Source organism: Macrobrachium nipponense, chromosome 17, assembly GCF_015104395.2.
Source record: "Macrobrachium nipponense isolate FS-2020 chromosome 17, ASM1510439v2, whole genome shotgun sequence".
Classification (NCBI taxonomy): Eukaryota; Metazoa; Arthropoda; class Malacostraca; order Decapoda; family Palaemonidae; genus Macrobrachium; species Macrobrachium nipponense.
Genome location: NC_087210.1, coordinates 83,119,642 through 83,132,325, shown reverse-complemented (window position 1 = coordinate 83,132,325; position 12,684 = coordinate 83,119,642). Strand labels below are relative to the sequence as shown.

General features: G+C 41.9%; 1 protein-coding gene across 1 annotated transcript in view; it reads right to left on the bottom strand.

The window, feature by feature from the left end:
• Nucleotides 1-889: 889 nt before the first annotated feature.
• LOC135196387 (myotubularin-related protein 5-like) overlaps nt 890-12,684 on the bottom strand; it is a gene marked incomplete in the record, with an annotated part of 65,746 nt that continues 53,951 nt past the window's right edge. The window contains 2 exon segments of the mRNA XM_064223183.1: nt 890-6,239; nt 6,611-6,693. Of these exon segments, the coding sequence (XP_064079253.1) occupies nt 6,147-6,239; nt 6,611-6,693 (176 nt within the window).

Sequence of the window (12,684 nt, the reverse complement as noted above, 5' to 3'; positions counted from 1 at the left end):
CCAGGTTGAGAACTACTGCTCTATAGTAATCTTTACCAAACTTTATATCAACATCTAATAATTTTGAGACAAATTCTAATTCTTCCTAACCTTGGTTCCCTACAGATATTAAAATTTCTTGCATTCAGTGATCTACATCAAATTACCCTACTGAAAATAAACTACACTTACAGCATGCCAATGATGACTACATGAACTCAAAACGGTTTACTATCAATTACTACTAATACACTTAGGTATACAATATCAAGTAGGGAATATGAGATTACAAAAGCAATTTTCAAGATGAACAAAATGTTGGGTACACAATGTCAAGTATGGAACAATTACTTCAAAGGTAAATAAAATATTTTTAACATATCTTCACTTTTATTTTTAACAATATAAATGCATTTACATTAACATTTTATATACACCAGTGATGACTCTCACAAACATACATTCATACATGCACACAACCACATCTCATTTACATCAGTTCGAGCAAGCAGCAGGTCCACATTCATAAATGAATTCACACTAGTAATACTTCCAACTTCATTCAAGGCATTTGATATTTCCAACTGAATAAGGGATAACCATCCACTGAATAAAATAGCAAAGATTTTGAATAATTGGTATAAAAAATAAAGCTTCCAATAATCACTCCAATTAACAAGCACTTTCACCATCACGGAATTTTCAATACCCACTGCCACACAAACAACACAAAAGAATGGGTTACGGTAGATTACGTCTACAGAAAACATACTACTACTGAGATAGTAATTCCATTCGTGGAAAAATGTGTCAAGAGTGAAGCTACTATCAGGACTTTATAACATGTCACATTTAATAAATGGCAGTAAAAGCAACTTTTAAGAACATTGTAAAACATCACATAAAATATAGAGTACACCTGATCTAGCCCTGATAATCAAAATGTGACGGTGAATTAATATGCTTGCTAATCAGAGACATGGAGAGACGGGCGTGCTGAAATATCTGAATACCAGTTTTATTAACAAGTCAATAAAAGTGAACCAAGCACAGACCAATGAAACCAATTACTAACATCTGTCACAGCATATGGACTGATAAGGAGCAGCTATTGTAACAGCATAATTAAAATATTCAATATAAGAGTAAGTTTTTTTAAGAACTTGGTATTTCTGATGACTTGTCTATTCAAAACAGTGAGCTGGTTATTATTCATAATAAGAAAGAATTTTATGATTTACACAGTTTACATACACTTTGGGCTAGGATCCAATTAACATACTAAAATTTTGAAAACCAAGTAATACTGAGAGTATTTACTTTTAATACTGTATTTTCTCTATGAGAGACATTGCTTGCATAAACCTACCAATTTCAAGGAGAAAAGGAACCAAACATTACTCCCAGTGAGGTTATTAATACATAGTTGCATAGCATGTGCTGAAGGCAATGAAGATTTACCATCTTTTCAGGGAGGTAAGATGTTTCTCTGGGCCAACCACCAATAAGAAGCATAAAGAACTCAAAAAAAAATTTGTTACATCAATCATTCTGCTTCCTAAATACTACCTTTCCCACAAAAACTACAACCCTCAAAAATGACAACTAAAAACTTTTATTTAAAAAAAATAATGGTAATTTGTTTAACTGCTTCATATCCACAAATGTGGATATTAGCCAGATTACAGGATGACATTTAAATGAAAAAAAAAAAAATACTCTTCCATTCTCCAAAGAATTATATAACAACATAGCTAGAAAAAATAAACAAAATTTTCATACAACTAAATTTGTATGAGATCAACTCAAAATATTTTAAGATTTTCTCTGCTTTATACATTAGTGAACTTTTCAAAGCAGTAGAACGCACAAAGTGCCATCATCCCTAAGGAAATGAGAATAATGCTGACTTTGATAAAATGACAGTAAATACTACTGGGTGTCCCTTTCTTTAGCTAAAATAAAACTGACATCTATGTTCATACCTAAAATGACTACAAAATGTGCAATAATATGCAGGCATTGCTTCCTTTGGAGTTGCAATATTCCAAGAGAATGAGAAGCATTGTCTCCCAAACACAGCCTAAATGCTTTGCCTAACAGGAAATGGCTGAACACCTTAATAAGCTACAGATGAATGAAGCTTACAGAGCATACTACATACTCCCTTATGGCTGTGTTCTTGTGGGCCCATTTTTCTCTGTATATCCCTGCAGTACTATCATGCCATAAGTTTTTTTAACAGTTTCTTTATACAAAATAAAAAAAGTGAGCAATCTTATCAAATTAATTCTGAAGAAAAACTGACCATTCCAAAGTTAACAATAATATTTGTAAGGAGCACAACGGAAAAACCCCAAGATGACACGAGCGGTCAAAATTGATGCCTATATGAAGAGACTAATTAAAGTACAGTTAAAGCATAATAAAAAGTAAAATCAAAACATGAATTTTCCAAAATGTTGTCATTTCAATGCCCAACAGATTCCAGAAAGTAGAAGAGGATCAAATTAGAATAAAAAATAACTCTTGTAAACAGATCCTCCAACATTTACGCGGCAGTCAACTTACAATGCTATGCTTGCAGATATCGACTCAATCTATTCAAGCGACACCAAAAGAAGACTTCCATAAACAATCAAATCAAGGATACATAGTAAAATGACTCCTGGTGTTTCATGAACTACCATACAGGAACATTTTCACACTTAAATCACTACACTGAATGATGAATGATGAAGTACCTAGCTAATCTGGAAGGTGAATAACAACGTATAAAAATGTGCAGTCATGCAGATTTCCACCAAAAGTCCATCTGAATGAAGCTTGGTGTCTTTAAGACACAAAATAGAAAAATAATAAAAAAGGCTTCTACAAATAGAAAAGAAAACAACACAATCAGAAAAGAGGGACTTATCTGAAATAGGGACAAAAGCAAATTACTGTACATAATACTAAATATCTGTTGCTACTAAATATTAATATCAACACGTTTTACTTCAACTTCATCAAAGAATTTCAACACAAAAGACTGGTGGTTGGAGATTAATAATAACACTAAATTCAATCTAACCCTCAGAAAAAATAAAAAAATTAATTCTATGTCATGACTAGCAGAGGTGCACTCTTTGAGCCCCCCAATAATTTCCTAAACTTTTTACAATGCACGTCTTTCACACATACTAGATCTTACGAGTATTGAAAATACAGGAGTTGGCATGCCAGCAAGACTCAACGTCAGGAAGATTCAACATAAACCAAGACTATATGACCCACAACAATGCCAAGGCTTTATTCAATCCATGACTTAATATCACTACTAAAATGAGCATTAACCCTGAAACATTCAGAATAATTCACAACTCATATTTGGATATAAAAGAAATATTTCAGTTTGCCTTAGCACAATCACAACAATGAGCTTTCTAGGGTCATCTAGCTCTGCTCCCAGAATCTCGCCAGTAACGACCTCAACTCACTGAAGTTCAACCGATTCCACTAATTATACTTAGTACAAAACCCATGCCATCAGTCCTCTAACAATTTTTTGTCAACTTACAATTATGATCACACTACAAATGATAACTTGTTTGTACATAACAGTTACGAACAGCAAGATACACATCAACAGTTATTTAATGATAGGAGCACATCCCTAAAAGGGAATTGTCCCCACATTCATATATATCAAGACTGATGAGAATAACAACTTTTACGTAAGCTAATAACCTATTCAGCTATTGTAAAAATCTCATACCGAATACCCAACACGTTCTCTTATCATTAAATAAAATATAAAATAACCCTTGAAATTCTCTTTTCAACAATAAGCACAAGAGTTACAGTTGCAGGGTACTTATTATGGGGTCTTGAATTGTACTTCCTTTACTATAATCATACACAGGTCAGCAATGTACAAAAGCCAAAAATATTCATTATTTTACTCAAGGCCTTCTGACCCTCCTATCTGCGTCACTGGCATTATATGGAGAGCTAGGTTCTAGCAACACTGCCAGCAATCATTCGGTATTTCAAACAAATTTATTTTATGTTTTAACATCCTCAAGAATCTTTTGTGCCATAATTTTGCTTTATTACTAAATACTGTATAACTGGACTGCAAGACAAGTCCCAACTTTATGACTTCTTTTAACTTATGGAAAAGAAAAAAGAGGGGTCATATAACAAATTACACATGGTAAGGTCTATTGTAACAATTTTGTTAACCTTGCTACCAAAGTGCCATCATTATTTGGCAATACTACTCTGTATTTCAAAAAATAGATGCTAATAACTTAATACTACTGTGTCTGCGTGGCAATATACATATCATACTGCAGAAGCCTAGCACCAAAATATGATGACACAATGTTAGTTCAGCAGCTGAGAAAGAAAACACCCATATTGTTATTCCTCCAGTTCATGTGTTTTCTTAGAAAATACCCGGATGAAAACGTTGCAACCTTCTTCAACCTAACACTTCAATGTTTTTTCTTTTGAAAGTCTTTCCGAGATTTTTAATATACCCACCTACATCACTGGACATTATAAGACAAATTAATGGCATAAGTATCAGGAAACTGTATTCATAAAACATATCTGTCACATTTCAAAGGAAATCCTACTACTTTTACTCACTTGAAACACAAGTCCATTATGCCACTTGAATACGGAGAAAAATCATACAAGTAAATTAAAAAGGAATGCCGAAGTTTAATTGTGAGGATTAGTGTGCGTGTGCCTGTGTCCATACACATTTGGAGAGATACAACCACAGTATTAGGAATAATGCCCAACTACTTGGCTTGCCTAATAACAGTTCCCATAAAACAACCTAAGTAAGAAATATTCCATTTGCAAGGCAATAACAGTATCCTCTATTGTTAATATTGTAGAATGATTATGGTTACTTTTGAAAAACAGCATTCTAGATTTCAGATAAAAACAAATTTAAAAGAACAACGATGCAAGATTGGCTGTTGTATGGCATACTGAGCTTTTCAGTAAATTACACTATATATGAATTCACATCTTTAGGAATAAAAATCTTCCAGTTGCACAAAAATTTACCTAATTCCTGTTTAGCTACCGTGACCTTCAATACCATGAAAACAGAATTGTTCATAAATGATGCTTTTTATTTGATCTGAAAGTATTAAAATGATGTCTTATGAACTAAGTCTTATGACTCCTTCTCGTGAAGTAGTTTTTCCTTTGTACTAAATATAGAAAATCTCCCTACAAAAAGAAGAAATAAAGATGGAACAATACTAAACTTGTTTCCTTTTTTAACACATTACAATGCACATTTCAATTCCAGACATCAAGCATACTGAGATTAGAAAGACATTACATTGTATTGCAACATGTATTCAAATACTTTGCTTACCGACACATGAGCTTCAAAGACTGACTAATTTTGTCCAAGGCATTTCATACTTTTTAAACGATTTTGACTTAACAGTTAAAAAATATACAAACCTGATAAAAGATTTTCATGTACCTCATTTGATAACTGAAATTAAAGTCTGAATTTTTTGCTGCTCTACAAATCTTTAAGTTACCCTACAACTGCTTTAGTTTGTCGTGCTGCAATCAGTTAATCTAACCTTTAATTATTCTATACCAGCATAAACACTGCCATATGATTCTGTACTTATCATTGCCTTAGAACAAATTTCCTCTGAGGAAAAATGAACAAGATCCATTTTCTTTTTTAAAACACAACTTCACAAGAACTTCAGTGACTCCAGTATACACAACTCCCTTGCCTAAATGTTAATATGATTTACCCCTTAAGCCCTCTTCAATGGCAAGACGAAGAAATAACAGTAAATCATAAAAGAATGTGTTTGCTTTAAACATCAAATGATATCATATTGGTCCCCTGTATCTTTTAAAAGCCCAAATATACATTGCACATAAATAACATAAGACTGGCAGGGAGGGTGTTGTTCTCTTGGAACATCTTTTAAGATTTTGCAATTAGCAACTGGGAAAACAAAATGAATAAAGCAATAATACAAAGCTCACAAATCACTCATTGCAATGAAGCTGGACAGAAAAGTGATTAGCTGATAAATTCTTCACTGAAGAAAAGTACATCAGTAAGATAGTTTCTTTGGGTACAGCTGATCAAATCTTTGCCAAGAGCACTGTGGGCATTTTTACTGCAGGCATGATTGTATCTTCTCTATCCATTCTTGAGCAGCCTGCCCATCTGATGCACAAAAGTTGTAAGAACGTCGTTTTGTGTGCAGCTGTCAAAACAAAAAAACCAATTTGATGGATGACTTCTAATACATCTCTATCTAAGCGACCATATAGGTACATGGGTCACACTATAATTACCTTCCAGAACGACTTGGAACTGGATTCTTAATATCATCACTCATGCATAACTAGGTTAATCATGCCATGTAACTTCTACAGTAACCTATTTATAAACAAGTATTTGGTTAAACCAAATCCAAAATTTTTTACACAAAAACATAGTGAAACTTTTCTCTCACAGTTATGCCAAAATATCCCGACAAAACATTACATTCTATTAAACTACTGCCATACATTATCTTTCAAAGGGTTATTTCACAATACAATTCAATTAATCAACAACACTTACTATACTTACATCAAAGAATGCTTTTTCATCTACTTTCTTTGGTGCCCCTGGAGTTGGCATAGAAGCTACGACAGTATTAACATCAGACAATTCTAAGAAGACAAAAATAATTATCAGCTATTAAAATATACGTCCTATACTTGAGAATAGACAAATTATTTCACTCACATGAACATGATATTGTTATGATACAATAAAGTTTGTTCATACTTACCTGGCAGATATATATATAGCTGTATTTTCTGAAGTCCGACAGAATTTCAAAAACTCCCGGCACACGCAGTGATAGGCCAGGTGGTTAGTACCCATTCCCGCCGCTGGGAGGCGGGTATCAGGAACCATTCCCATTTTCTATTCATAATTTTTATTTCCACTGTCCCCTGAGGGGAGGCGGGTCTTGATTATATATATCTGCCAGGTAAGTATGAACAAACTTTATTGTATCATAACAATATCATTTTGTTCATGAAACTTACCTGTCAGATATATATATAGCTGAATCCCACCGTTGGAGGTGGGAAGGGACAGAATATGACAATTTGTCGAAAATTGCATTTTTCCTAACTATACAAACCTGAGGTCCTTTAACAATAGGAAGTAGCTAGCGGCAGCTGGAACGGTCGTAAGCTTCGAACAAGGGGAGAACGGTAGTTAACTGCTTGTCCGACAGTCGCGCGCCGCGCGACTGGGAGGTAAACAAATCACTTTTGCTTTTGGCCCATACAAAATACGCAGAGTGAGGGGTGGCATGAGGAGGGACTATATGTAAAGGACCTCAGGTTTGTATAGTTAGGAAAAATGCAATTTTCGACAAATTGTCATTTGTTCCGATACGTAATACAAACCATCGGTCCTTTAACAATAGGAAGACTCACTTCTTGGTGGGAGGAATCTGAGTCTTTGATGAACAGACTGGTGTTCGTCCATCCCTGGAATGCCTCCCTGGTCGTAAGAGCGAGGGAGGGATCCAAGCCTCTGTCCGATTGATCGGGGTGTGCACCGCAGGATCAATGGTCAGACCTCTGGGCCGAGTACTAAGAGAGAGGCAAGCGTATCTCTTCGTACCAGCAAGCAAGAACTTGTTCCTGTTTGCAAGAGGCAACATAAAGTATGGGTTGTCTCAAGCTGGCATCCACTTCCTCCCCCTTGTTGGAGGAAGTGGTGGATATACGCTCCTATCCCTAGTGAAAGGGATAGGATGGGGCTCTGTTGAGTAGCTCACCTGCATCTTGTCCTTATCCAGCAGGGTGACGACCGTGTCCCTCTAACCACAGGTAGAGGGGAAGAAAAAGATGGGAAGAGGAGCCAGTCACACTCTCATTCACTCATCCATTCTTATGGTCACACCAGGACTCGATGCTGTTCAGCCTGCGAGGGTCTGGGTTCGCTACACAACGTGTTGAGCAGCCACCACGGGTCCCAAGGAAAAAGATCCAAGGACCTGTGGGCAATATCCCGAAGGTAGAAGGAAGGGCATGTGGTCTGGTTGACCAGACCCCTGCCTTCAGTACCTGCGTAACGGAGAAGTTCTTGCGGACAAGGCAGCATCTCCTTCGCATCGAAGGCGGTGAAGTCCATTAGGGAGGGGATTGTGAACGACTCGAACCAACCGTCAGGGACCGAAGGGTTCTGAGTCTTCGCTACGAAGTTCGGTACGAAATCGAGCGTCACGGATCCCCATCCCCTGGATGCTTGACTTCGCAGGAGAAGTCATGCAGTTCCTCAGAGGAAAAGAAGGAAATAGTCGCATGACCTATCCCTCTTCTCTTACTTCGGGTGATGTCCAGTACCCATACTGGTCTGTCCGTTTGCCACGAAGTCTCGCATCCTCCTATCCCCATGCAGCGAAGTTCTCGGTAGTGGATAGGACACCGACACTCCATGGGTGTCAATGGTATGGGTACTGTGACAAGCTATTAAAACGAAGTAATGATTGCTCTGTAACAACCGAACTAAGTCAACAGCGTAGTTTCGTAACTGACGAAATCGGCCGCTCTGACAGCTGCCGACTGACTGCGTTCGGTAGGAGGCAAGTTGTCAAAGCATCCGAGTAAGTCACGTGACCTTCGCCTTTAAAGGGTTATGCCGAGAGACCAAACAAATAATGTATTTGTTTGTCACCAATGCCGGACAGCGAGGTGATGATTCTCTTAAGGCATGTGCCCAACAGGCGAAAGTCAATTGCCTTCTAGAGACCGAGGTCCCTGAAGGTAAAACATCTCATGGTTGTTGAATCTCAGCTAAAGGAGGACAAACAACACTATGTACCGTTGAAGACGAAGGTAGATATTGAATGCAACCTACGTCTTCACAGATGAATCGAGAGAAAGGATTCTCAAGATTCATAACCTGTGCTTACGAATGACTGAAAACGCTAACCGCTATTTCATTGCTGTCCGGTGAGAAGTCGTAGTTGCAATGAAAGCGGGGCGTTCTTCAGTAATGAAAACACAGGGGAAAGCCGCCTGAAGAACTGTTTCTCATGGGCTGAACATTTGGAAGTAGAGCTGTCAGGTCGGAGAGTAGGCGATGTCTTCTGACACATCTCGTAATTCGGTTGAACAATGAACAATTGTACACCTACGAATAAGAGACATATTTTGAAGACAAACTCAGATGTCTGCAAAATCATTCGCATTATCGCAGTGCGATGCAGCGGGAGACTTGTACAGACTTCTGTTACCGTGCGGTAAACAGAAAGATGAAAGAGTCCAAGAGATATCTCTGTTGAAAATTCTCGCAATGTCGAAGGCGATGGAATCTAGCGTCACAGCAGTAGATGGTCCTTCATTATTGCGAGAATCCCGTTAATCAGAGACCTAAGTCCATGATTGTTGGGCAGAGATACGGTTCGGTAGTCAATCAAAGCAGGGCAGAGAGAGACATACATGACCGTGCATATCGGAGGCCCAGCTGATACTGAGCTGCTATCAGGCAGTTACAATACGCAGTAGTTGAGCCTGAGCTCTCGCTGACTCGTCATCCTGAGTTGCCAGGTAATCCATTATTCCACGAAGGAATGCGTTCGGCTAGAACTACCGAGCATAAAAGATATGCTCGAGCAATTATATTTAGGCGAAACGAATTTCGGTAAATATAAAAGTTGAAATGGTGTTGTCGTGACAAAACCATAAGTATATAAAATTGAAACTGAAAACTCCTGGGAGGTTGCAGGCAACCCCGAGTTGCAGTTCAATTAGAATACTTCTCTTATAAGTCGCAATCCGTAGATTAACTAGGATATGCGCCTACCCCTCGGACAATTCAACTGCTTAGTAGAATCATGTCGCGAGGTTAATATACGTAGTATATTTGTAGGATTCTGAACAACGATCTCCATCCTAAATTCTTTCCTTCTAGAAAACAAATAAGGATTGGAGATCGACCACCTTCGATCTCTATCAAAGAGAGTGAAGGAGAAGTCTTCCTCGAAGGAAAGCTTCAATGGTGAACAGAATACTAAGACGATAGTTCAAGCCAAACTGGATATTCCCGTCCGATCTTCTCTAGTCCAGGTTGGTCGCCTACTGTGAGATAGTTTCTTCAGCAGCAGTCTTCTTCCCAATGCTAGAAATTCCAGGAATTCGAGCATAGGGCGAGGTTCCCGATTATCGTGTATATCGGGGATTTATCGTGTATATCGGGGATTCTCGTCTCGCTCACTTTGGACCGTGGTCTCGCGTAAGTGTTTGGAGATCGTAAAACTCGAACACTGAATGCGTTAGAAATTCCGTAGAATTCTAAGCAGTCTGCGAAACCCCCACCGAATTCGTCAAACGATATCGGCTGGTGGTCCTCTCGATTCCCGTAGAAAACGAGAATGGGGCAGGATTCCTCCTCAACGACCGGGGCTTACGTCAGGTAGGACCCGAAGGTCCCCCCGGTAGCGCAGTCCCGAACGTGGGATCCTACAGAGAAATCTCTGTAGGATCCCTCCCCTTTCCCTCGTAACCGTAAAGGAAGAGAGGGAATGGGGGAGGAATTGGATACTCGCTCGCCTTCCCAGTGGAACTAGCAGTTGGAGAAGAGTAGGAACAGCCATCGCCTTGCGGCGATGGCCTCTCAGAGTCTGGGAAAACGTATCGTCAGGAGAAAACGTTTTCCCGCGGAGGGTTACGAAACTCTCACTGTAGGTAAGGGTCTGCCGCCACTGTGAACGTCGTCTGGGTGGGGCTGATCGACACCTGACAGGAGAGAGCCGATCCGTCCTCCGACTCATTCCAGTCCTCGTCGAGGTCGAAACCTCTCAGGAGGACCGAAGGAGTATTCAAATACGGTGTCCGAAGACACGTAGAAAACGCCGCTGTCGCAGTAGAGGAGGTGGAAGTAGCTTGATCGACCGGCCAGAACTGAGAGAGCCTTCTTGTCCGGAGACGAGAGGACTTCTGGTTCGAGACAGAATCGGCAAGTTCCGATCGCGGCCAGACCCACCGTCGGTTTGGGTTCCCTCTCGGGCCCCAAAACGACTCGAGCAGAGACGTGGGCTCTGCTGGTGGGAGCGGCAATCCTTCCGCAAGGTCATTATGCTGACGAATCAGCTTAATGACTTCTGCAAATTCCTCTGTATCTCGGGAGTAACCGTGTCTTTGCGGAGTAGGACCGTCCAGTCCCTCCAACAAGAACAGATCCCGAGATACTCCTCCTTCAGAAGGAGGAACAGCGGCAGACCCCCTGACGGTCGCCTCCAGCTACTTGCGCGTATGTCCTGGTCGGTCCTAGAACCGTGCCTGGTCCATACGGCGTCATAGCGGATCGCGAGCGGCGCACCTCTCGCGATCACATAGGTACCTCGCTCCTCCCGGTGTAGCCCGAGGAGGTTGAAGGTACAGGAGAGGCAGACCTGACGCTCCCCCTAGCTCCGCTGGCAGGACCCGCGTGCTTGGAGGGCTGCTGCTGATCGTCCACCCGCAGTGGCGATCGAGCAGCAGGCCTAGCCTTGCCGCTCGCCTGGGGCGAGAGGCTCGGCTGAGAACGTCGACGCTGATCTCTAGCGTCAGGCGAGCTGTTGCTATGGTTACCGCCCGTCTCCAGCCCGGTCCCGATGGGAGCGGCGTCAGGTGACCTGCTAGGCTCGGTTGTCGCGGTGAGACCGGCAAGAGGCGTCCTCTCGGCGCGTCGAGCCGCTGGTACCAGCCGTGGGCTGGTACCGACGACCGCGGGGACCCCTTCCTCGCCTCAACCCGTGGCTGGTCAGCGACCGTCATGTCAACCCGAGCAGCCAGCTGGTCGCTGCGAGAGCGCCACTGGCCTAGCGAGGAGTCGTCTGCACGACACTCGCCAGTCTTCTGCTCCGCGCTTCAGGTCGTGGCGGCGAGCGAGCTCGAGTGTCAAGACTTTGGCTGGACGGTCTCCCGCGGGAGACCGTCCACTCGGTACTTCTCGCTAACGAGAAGCCAAGGCGGATCCTGGTTTAGCGGCAGAACCGCTAGAACCAGGCGAGGAAGTGCCAGCCGAAGCTGGTACTCCTCTGGTCCCCGTCTTCTTCTCCTTGGTAGAAGAAAAGACGGGCCCTGTTTCCCGAGGGGAGCAGGAGGACCAGCAGAAGAGCTCCCCGAATCGCCGGAGCGAGACGGGCCCTTAGAAGGTCCCGAAGGAGCCTTCTTAGGGGGGAAAACCCGGGTTACCAGCTGGTCGCTGCAAGAGCGGCCGCTGGCCTGGCAAGAGTCACCTGAGCGTCTCTCACCAGCCTTCTGCTCCGTGCCGCGTCTTGGCGCCGAGCGAACTCTGGCGCCGGAAACTTGGCTGCACGTCTCCCCGAGGGAGACCGTACACTCGGGATCTCTCGCGAACGAGAGACGAGCCGGAACCTGGGCGTAGCGGCATCGCCGCTAGCACCCAGGCGAGGAAGTACCAGAGCTAACCGATACTCCTCTGGTCCCCGTCTATCTCTTCCTTACGGAAGGGGAGACGGGCCCCGCTCCCGAAGGAGCAGGAGGACCAGCAGAAGGACCCCCCGTCCCACCGGGGTGGGACGGGCCTTAGAAGTTCCCGAAGGAGACTTCTTAGGGGGAAGGCAGCCTTCTTCTTCTTCGGCTTATGGGCCTTAGAAGTCGAAGGGGAAGAGGCAGCAGCAGACGATGAAG